At 46.5% G+C, this 10,001-nt stretch overlaps 1 protein-coding gene across 1 annotated transcript; it reads left to right on the forward strand.

The window, feature by feature from the left end:
- The first annotated feature begins 2,845 nt into the window (after positions 1-2,845).
- On the forward strand, positions 2,846-8,380 carry LOC120850528 (sulfiredoxin-1). Its single transcript, XM_040223048.3, has 2 exons — positions 2,846-3,333; positions 8,050-8,380. The coding sequence occupies exons 1-2, from the start codon at positions 2,998-3,000 to the stop codon at positions 8,257-8,259; spliced, it is 546 nt and encodes a 181-aa protein (XP_040078982.1). The 5' UTR covers positions 2,846-2,997; the 3' UTR covers positions 8,260-8,380.
- Positions 8,381-10,001: the final 1,621 nt, after the last annotated feature.

The raw sequence follows: 10,001 nt of genomic DNA on the forward strand, positions 1-10,001 counted from the left end.
CACGCGCACACGATGACATCAAATGCGCGTGCAATTGCACTGGATCTTTATACAACCGCTTTCGCAACCGCTTCGCGAACGCGGATCCGCTTCCAGTGTGAACGGGGGGTAAGGGAGGCGGGAGCCAAAGTTTGCGCGTCTGTTTCCACGTGCCGCCGCGCCGCTATTTGCCGAGATCCGATCACGTGAGAATCCGGATCAAATGCCGTGCAGGAAAGTAGACGTTGCACGCGCCCCCGACAGTACGTTCCCCCTGCTTTTGAGCGCGCCTCCGAATTCATTCACGTGAGGAGCAGGATCAACATCAGTGTTGCGGAATGGGCACCCCCATTCCATTCCAATTCCATTCCGGGGAATTAGAGTTTTCGATAATTCCATTCCTTTCAACTCCTGGGAATGGGGACACTGGGTCCATTCCCACTCCTGGAAATGGCTGAATCGTTCCATTCCATTCCTCTAATTCCTAAACGGTAAAAGTGTCACTTGACAGCTGCATTACGTTGCAGGTTTGGGCAGAAATATTCAAAAATGTGTTTGGAAATACAAATACTGGTATGGATGAAAATAGTTGCTAAGATACTGACACTCAAGACTCAAATATATCTGTAAAAATGTATCGCGATACGTATCGGAAATACATTTTAAAAAGAGGCAAATAGTTTTTGGAAATACAAATACAGGAATACATTTTAGGGAGGGCAGAAATATAAATACTGATAATGCAATACATTTTTCAAATTTCTTTGAGACGCCAACTGAGATGAGGTTTTAAGTTTAAAGTGGAAGTTTTTTTGTTTGTTTTTTTGGTCCCGAAATTACTTTCCCGCAGGCCTTGAAGGTAGTGGTTCCGGACGAAGAGTCCTCAAGTCAATGGGTTTAAAAAACATTCCATCAAGGATTGACCGCGGTCCCTTCCCTGGCATCCTGTCTGACTGACCAGTGATGCGAAAAGATTTCGACCTCTAAATAAATTCCATCAAAACATCAACACTTCCCTGTCCAATAAGGGCGCACCTGTCAGCACTGATCACATGACGTCACGGTGGGATGAACTAGTATTCTTGAATCTGTAGGTGTTGCCTTGAACATGAAACTTTACCCACCGCTGCTGTATGAAAGGACAATACGTACTTTCGTTGTAGGTTACCTCGTTGAAGACGGTGGAGGCAGTTGCATTTGGAATTTCCGAGAAAAGTGGACCACCTGAAGCATCCTGATGCATCCTTATCTTCTGTTACGGTTGAAAAATCGATACTGTGACATCCCTGTTGTGACGGTCCTTCCTGCCGACTCTCCTCCTCCAGCACATGAATGGCAGTCTTCAAGTTTCGCCTAGCATCATTCAAACAGAGGCATTCGGATATGTGTTGAACTTAAACTAGTGAAAGGCGCCACCGCCGCGCCCCCTCCCCCCTCTGTTCTTTGCCTTGACGCTTGTTTTTTGCATTGCATTTTTTTTTTTTTTCGTATAAGTCTGTTAGGGCCTTACGCGGGTTCGCAGTTTCCCGCTCATTTTATTTCTAAACAACCGACTCCCTGACTAACCTGGCCCATTCCATTCCCATTCCATTCCGGGCAAAAGGCATCTAATTCCATTCCCATTCCATTCCCCTGAACGTCGCCGCCATTCCATTCCCATTCCATTCCGGGGTCGTGAAAATGAGGAATGATTCCGGAATCATTCCAACTCCGGAGTGGCAACTCCGCAACACTGATCAACATACCGTGCAGGAAAGACGGCGCTATGGGGATGAACGCGCTGTGGAACGCCATCTAGACGCAGCGCTTCGAAACGTACGTTTCGAAACGTACATTGGCTGCCGGTCAGCGCGGCTGGTGGCCAAATGTGCAATATTAGGAAAGCCTAACCAACGAACGATTGGACGCGACCTTTGCGTCAGAGTTCGGCAGGGCACTCGGACGTTCGAGCTTCACATCGGGTCCAATGATTGCGGACGCGGGCCGTCTCAGAGTTGCACAAATCTCATATTGGCGCAACCTGTCGAACCAGCGTTCATCGTTTCCGTTCCGCCTTTCCTCCTGCTTTCCTCCTCGCTACGCGAAAGCGCAGCGCGCGCGCTGTTGCGAGTGCGACATATGTTCCAGAAGGCGTGCGCCATTTAACTGCAAAAGCGGTCCTGATGGTTTGAGATGGACCCTCTCTTCAGTCGAAGCTCCTTACATCTCCGCGCCAGCAGTCCTACTCCGTAGCCAAGATGCGCAGCTAACGTGCGCTACCACGCATTCTTCGCGTGACGGGGGTGAAGCTAAGAAGCAAGGCTAAGAAGCAAGGACGACAATATCTTGTCCCTGGTGGAAGGCTGCCCAGCGCCTGCACTAGCCTTCAACTTGAACTCTATAACCTTGCGCATGTGTGCGCAGTTCCTGGGTCCCCAGGTAGGGTTGCAAGCCTCCCCGGCATGGGCAGCTATGCCTTTTTGCACCCCCAGCATGCCTGGGATACCCTATCCTATCAATGCGAATTATTATTATTATTATTCTACTGTCATTCGGACAACACTACAGCGTTTCATTTCGCCGGCTCCCTCCCTACTTTCAAATGGCTGCTGTATTTTCCTGAAGTATTGCAACTTCTGGCTTGTTTTAGCGCAAAGTGACTTTTGCAATGCTATCGAAAAAAAACACGTTTAGGGGAGTTAGCAAGTAAAAATATATTATTTAAAAAAATGTGAGACGTCGAAGGAACGAACGTGAAATACCGTGAACTCAAAACACCCGCGTCAAAACGCCGCTGGTCTACTGCAAGAAGAAGTGTGGCGACACCTATCCACAGCTTTTTAAACTAAAGCTTTGCTCGTCACCGCTCGCTGACGCTTCTGGCGCTGCCATCGCGTAAACATTGCAACACGTTTCGGTTCGCCTTCCGGTTTCTCGGGGCGGGATATTCCCAGCAGGTAGGTATTCGCCGTCCCAGATAGGGTAAAAGAAAACAAAAGAAGACAGAAGCCAGCGAAACCCAGAGAACCAGTCCCCCCTATGTTGTTGTGGCCGCCGAGTGGCCGTGCAGCCGCTGTCGCAAGGCCGCAGGGTTCAGTGACGTGGGGCGCCCTGCTGCGAGTACTTGTCCTCGGAGCGCAGAGTCGGTGCGTCAGCGCCAGTTCCCGGCGGACGTCCGACACGCCAGGGTGTGATACTTGGACGGAGAGCAAAGATCCGAAGACCGGCGACATGTCGAACGGAAGGCCGGACGACTTCAGCGTTCACTCTGCGCACATTCAAGAGGTGCACGACATCCCCGTGGAAGTCCTCATCAGGCCTCTGACTCCTGTCTTGGACGAAGAGAAGGTGGCAAGTTTGGTCGAGGCACTCAAGGTATACAGACAGTATCATCGTGGGGTTTTTTGAAAAAAAAGAAATGTGTCGAGACGTAAAATTGTCGCAGCTTGAGCGTGCGGAGACCTTGAGGTGCTACTTGCAGTGTTCTTCAGTGGCTTTGCATGAAACTTGATGAGCCCCTAAGATTTTCTCCTCCTTAATAATAAGGACCTCTTGACCTAAGTCAATATAAACTCCTTCTTAACCAATAAAAACACACCCTTTAATTAGTAGGTAACATAAAAAAGATGTTTGTGCACACAGGGAAGCAGACATTTAATAATTAGAATTCTAAAATGCCTTCCTTGCTTGTCAACTGGAGTGCGTGTAAGCTGCAAAATGTTTGATATTAATAGACGCGTCCCTTATATAATTCAATCACTGATTGTTGTAACGCTCATTGCAGATTGGGAACTTTTTAAATTAATTGAGTTGTTGATACTTAGACCATATGCATTCTAATAAATGCCTTCTGTATGGTGGCACTGTCCTCTAGTGAACTGCGGGACCCGTGCGCCCGCAGCATTGACGCAGCCAGGGGGTAATGGCTTATAGAAATTTAGAAATTTAGCTCCCCGCTGACCCCCCCCCCCCTCCCCCCGATATCCAGCCGATCTTTATAAATGCGCATCGACCCCCCTCCCCCCCACCTAAGAAAAAAAAAAAGGAATCCCGGCTGCATCATTGATTTTTGGCACTATGACTCAACCTATTTCTCAGCTCCAGAGACTGCGGTCACGTGAAACATCTTGCATATTAAGTAAATGAAAGGCCATTTTTACTTTAAGAAAAGAGCTGTTCTAGTTCTTTTTTTATCTTGACGATGCTATGGATCGTACTTACTGGCGGCATAGAATATAATGGAATGTGCTCATGATTTCCAAATTGAGATCCCCAAGGAGGCGTAGCATGATTATGCATGCTTGGTCACTGAAAGAACCACAGGGCGTGACTTTATAGCATCTCATTATCTCTCCGCAACCAATGGCATTCCAGCATTAAGATCGCCGAATAGCCAATCACGGAGCAAGGAGCGTGATAAGCCACGCCCTCTTATGCTGTCAGTGAGAATAGCGCGCCACTGAAAGTGTACGTCGCAAACGGCAACACAAATAAAAGCCACGAGGAGCGCGATATCTCGTATTTGTCAGAAGCTCCGATAATGCGGACTGTTCAAGTGCCTTGTTTTGACGGCGGAACTTTGAACCGTGCCAGGGGCAGGGAGGTCCGCTGCACTGTATCTCAGTGATGCTTGTTATCATATATGCGAATATACACTTTATATGATTCCGATTGGACTGTTTACATTGGCTTTAGACAGATGACGACGACACTTGGTCACCGCCATAAGGCGTTTTTTGCGTTCAAAGCTAGAATGCAGACGGCCCTTGAGGAAGCTAGAAGCGTGGTTATTTTCCTTCGGAGCAGGATGTAAGGGGGATCTTGTTGTTTTTCACTCCACACCGCTTCGCACACGCCGCCATAACCTGAGCTGCCAATGAACTTGAAAAATGCGTTGTTGTAGCCTTCGCACGCCAGCACGTAGTGATTTTTTTCTTCAAATTTATTTAGAAACCAAGCACGTATTTAAGTTAGAAAGGTATTAACGTTTTACTAATTTGGGGAAAGTCTGCGCGCCAGAACACTCGTCGATGTCCGAGTTTGTTGCTCCGAGTACTACCCATAAATAAAAACGAGACGTCAAATGTCCTCGTATACGATATAACATTTCATTGAGATTATTAAGAAACAGCCAACCACCTAAATGTAACGCTTTAAAGTCTGAGCACTTTTGCTTTCTCCGATGTTTAAAAGTGGCAATGAAACAATATCAATGCATTTTCTGGCACTACCAGGCAAAGAGCTGGATTTTTCTTCGTGTATACGGCACTATACCGTTGGTCTACAGATCAGCATGTTTTTTCCAACGATTTCCTAAGTAGGACAGCTTGAAAAACGAAAGTAAACTCGGGGCAGGGAAAACAATGGACCTCTGTTTACTTAGAGTCCGTTTTTCGGGTTAAATGAGCCGTGAATCAGAGAATAGAAGTCGGTTGCCGACTTCTTGGTACGGTTTTTTAATGGATCATTACTCTATCATTTCGTTTAGCCATCGACCAGCGGGCTATGTTTGTGCCCCGCCTTATACAGAGCGAGGCTTCCATACTTTTTCGCGTGTAGAATGAGCTAAATCCAGGATCAAGAGTGCAAGGATAGAAATGCTCCTTCTAAGGGCTTTTTCTTTTTGATTTTGTTTCGGGGTGGGGGGGGGGGGGGGGGGGGGGGGGGCGCCGCCGCCGCCCATGACAAAATGCTGTGTGAGGGGGAGGTGGGAGAGGAGGCTGCAGCAAAGTGGAAAATTTCGGGGGGGGGGGGGGGGGGAGCGGCCCCCCCCCCCCCCTCGGGCTACGTGCCTGCTGTACTGTACTGTAAACTGTAGTGTATACTGTAAACGACTTATTTTTCGCGGCATCAATATTTCGCGATTTATATCCAAGCTAAAGTTTGGGAATAATTCGCGGGTTCTAATTTTCGTGACGCGGTGGGATCTCAATTTAGATTCCAATGTGCTTACGTTTTACCGGAAATTCGCGAAAATTAGGTTTTCGCGAGAATTAAGTTGTTTACAGTACTCTAAATCTTATTAGATGTACTCCGGCAATTCATATTACTTGGCAACTTATAGTAAATCGACGCTTAAAGAACGCATTTTCGAACACGAAGATGTGAAACCTTTATACTCTGAAGTGATATTCGTGCAAGTTTTGTAACGTGCACCAAGGAGATCCATAAAAGAGCAAAACATGTATGTGCACTCGTTATGAGTAATTTCGTCTTGATATTACACTGGCTTAAAGGCGAAAAATGGACCCCGTAGAGTAATTAATTTTCTTGACATTCCAATCCGAACTGAACTAAGTGAAGGCCAAGGAAAGAATTGGAGTGATGAGCCAATTATTAAGGCAGTAAAAATGTAAAGCAGCGCTAAAATAGACGAATCACACAAGGAACAAATGTACAAACATAAGACGCTGTGCATCGATTCCTTGCGTGCTTCGTCTATTTTAGCTATGCTTGGTTTTTTGCAGTTATGTACCAACTAGCACAACTTATGTAGTGCGCTGCTGCAATCATGCATATGCAGTTTTCTAAAAAAGAACACGAAGAGATAAGAAGAATGCCCGCGTCAAAATAGGACATGGACACTATTTTGTTTGAACAACTGCCGACACAGGACATGTACACAACTTGGTTGGTAACCAAAAGGCAATAACTTCCGGCACGCATCCATCTGCCTGACATATTAGTAAGCCGTAGAGCAAAAATAGGAAAAGAAGAAAAAAGGCTGGCTGCTTGACGAGTAAGTACTTTAATTGCTGTTTCAACAGAAACATTCCGTGTTGCAGTGCTCGGTTAGAACATCTCTATAGTAAAATTCAAAAACTGCAACAAGTGGTTGTGCACCTGAGTTGAAACATGCAACTCTGAGGTGTTTTAGCTTATAGCAGTTTATCCGCGTGGGCTGAGGTGACTTTAATTTTATTGAGACAAAAATTTTTTTTTTAGTCTAAGACCCTTAGACAAAAAAAAAAAAGTTTTGTTACAATAAAATAAAGTTACCCTAATCGGCACCTCAGCCCACGCGGAAAATTGCTACAAGCTAAAGCACCTCAGAGTTGCATGTTAAGGGCGTTGAAGTGAGTTATTCCAGGCGTATAAAAAGACGTGCGAAATGCAGGATATCAACGAATAACAATGCAGTCTTTTTTTTTTATTATTTTTTTTTACAAATATGTGCCGCACGAGGCACAGCTGCAGACTTTTAAAACGAGCGGAAAAGGTTCAAACCCCACCAACAGTTTCGAACTTTTTTTCTTCTTCACATGCATATGAACACACCGAGACGTGAACATATACGCACGTCTCTGTGTACTCCTATCATGCAAAAGCATCCTTAATTTACATTTGAATTAAATGCATACAACCACTTTCCTCTCACCTCTTTTGCCACAAGACTTGTCAGAGTAGGGTTTCTTTCGAGCCTTACCAGAGATGGTATAACTACTCTCACGAAATGTAATTTAAGCGAAAAGTTAGGTACATCACATCAGAATGATTTACTTACGTCTCTAATTACTTTTGAAATCTAGTTAGCTTTAGGGTACCTCAGAGTTCATATTGTGCAGCTAACAGACGACTTACTCAGAAATTACGTTTAGCCCTTGAGCATGTGTGTGGCTGTTGTAGAATGCAAGCTAGATTACTTTGTTGTTGTCGTAACGGGTGGTATTTTAATTTTATTATATTAATTAAAATAAAACCAATAAATCGGAAAAAAAAAAAAACGAAAAAAAAAACACAGAAATTGGAAGTTGGAAATGTTGTAGGTCATAAAACATGTGTCATGAAATATTAGGTGCGAACGCTCTGCCTCTGTGGCTCCGAGGCAGAGCGTTCGCTTATACGGATCCCCAGGTGGCGGGTTCGAATCGCGATCGATGTGCCCCAAATTTTACGGAGGCTCATCGAGGAGACGAGCACCGTTTGAGTAACACGTCGAAAGATCCACAGGTGGTCGAAATGTACCCTTCGTCCATAGCTGGGGCGTGCCAGGCGTTTTTCGTTGGTTAGGCACGTAAAACCTCCCAAATTTAATTTGATTGGGCCGCCATTGGTGTGACGTTGTTTCTTGTTCCCCATCCCTGGGTGCAGGACCCCGCCAAGCGAGACGCCGTGCCCCCCATCGACGTGCTGTGGGTGAAGGGACGTGAGGGAGGCGACTACTACTACTCCTTTGGAGGCTGCCACCGCTACGAGGCCTACAAGCGTCTGGGACTGGCCACGGCTAGGGCCAAGTTGTTCCACTCGACCGTCAAGGACCTCCAGTCCTACCTGGGAGCGTCCACGCCGGACCTCAAATGACCACCTGTCCTCGGCCCAGACTCAAAAAGATGGGATAACACCAGGCCACGGACATGGAGTCACTGTCGCTTTTGTTATGTATTGTGAATGCGTGCTTGATCAATGTTTCGTTTGACCTTTAGTGTATGAACTTGGCTGCTTGCTCGGCACGCTGATGGCCTTCTCGGTACGTCTACGACACATCAAGACGACCAAATTAATACCCTGTAATATTTATAATAGCCTATTTGTGCGTCGATCACCTGGTCAATTTCAAGAAAACCACTGAAACCACTGCAAGGGCTTGTGGCATTATCCTCCGTGTCACTAGTTGTGTGCTGTGTAGGCGAGCACTAGGAGGACGGGACGGGAGAGGAGGGCGATAGAGGGCGAGGAGAGAAAGGGAGAGCACTAGCTGCCTGGTGCTTGCCCTCTCTCCCATCGCCTCGCGTTGCCTTCGCCTCTACTGCACGCAACTAGTGACACGGAGTATCATTTTTCGTCACAACAAACGGGTCGTCTGCATTTTTCAGCTAGGCCGACCTGGTCACTCCCAGACAAAGAAATTCAATATCGTTAGACGTCTTAGGTGTTTTTACGTTCCAAGATGGCCATCGTCGGCGCAGTTGTATCAGGAACTGATCAAACGCGAACGGCGGAGCGCGTTGCTTTTTATACACACTGCCATGTTGCGTCACCAGGAGGACTCCTGCTTGCGAAATGCGGGACACGCTGAGACCGGGGGGGGGGGGGGGGGGGGGGGAGGGGGGGGGGGTAGAAATCTGTCAACACTCACACCGCGAAATGTGGCTTTACTAACACAGTTAGTAAGTAGCCTGTGCTGTTCTAAAGCAAATTACACTGAGTAACGGTTAAGAGTTGAGCTTGTTGGTACATACTTGTAGTTATATCAGCTTGAACTTTAGAAATATCTAGAACACAAAGACAGAAAGGACAGGATATGACACACAGCTGACTACCAACGATTTTTTTGGTTTAAACTTCTTCTTTGCGCTTTTGCTCCTTCTTTTTGAGTCCCAAGTGGAGCACAATAACCTATTATACTAATTACCCTATTCCACTAATAAAGATCACTCCCGATATTTACACTTATACAAAAAATATGTACAATTCATTTGCACAGTATTCCCCGCAAATTATTGTTTTTGAACTAACCCGCCACAAGCTCGTGCTGTTGTTGTTTGGGGCGTGACATTCTTTAGGTACTGTCTTTCTTTTTTGTGGACGGTGATTGATGGCGTGCTGACACACTCCTCCGCGTGCTCCTCGATGGCGAGCGCCTCGAGCATTTCGCGTGCATGAGGATTGTTGTTTCTTCCAAGAATGGTGGTGCTGTTCAAAGCTACACTGCACTGGCATGTCCTCCAATGAGCTGCCAGATGTCCTGCCGCTGTTCCCTTTAGAGACGCTGCATGCTCACGGGCTCTGTCGTTGATACATCGGCCTGTTTGGCCGATGTAGCATTTCCCGCAAGACAGGGGAATGTGGTAAACCACTCCTGTTGAGCATGGGAGATATTGCGTTCTGTGGGCCGTGTTGCAGAATTTTTTCTTTCTTTTTCGGTTCACTTCTCTGCACATATAGTATGCTTTGTTGGGCGCGGAGCATACTACTTGTACGTCATTTCTTGCTGCAATCTTTTTCAATTTGTGGGTGATCCCATGGATGTACGGTAGCACCACGATCTTCCTTCGAGTTTTGTCTGCGTCTTCGTTTTCCTGACTTGTTATTGTGCTCCACTT

This window comes from Ixodes scapularis, unplaced genomic scaffold, assembly GCF_016920785.2.
Source record: "Ixodes scapularis isolate PalLabHiFi unplaced genomic scaffold, ASM1692078v2 PGA_scaffold3__209_contigs__length_174095766, whole genome shotgun sequence".
Classification (NCBI taxonomy): Eukaryota; Metazoa; Arthropoda; class Arachnida; order Ixodida; family Ixodidae; genus Ixodes; species Ixodes scapularis.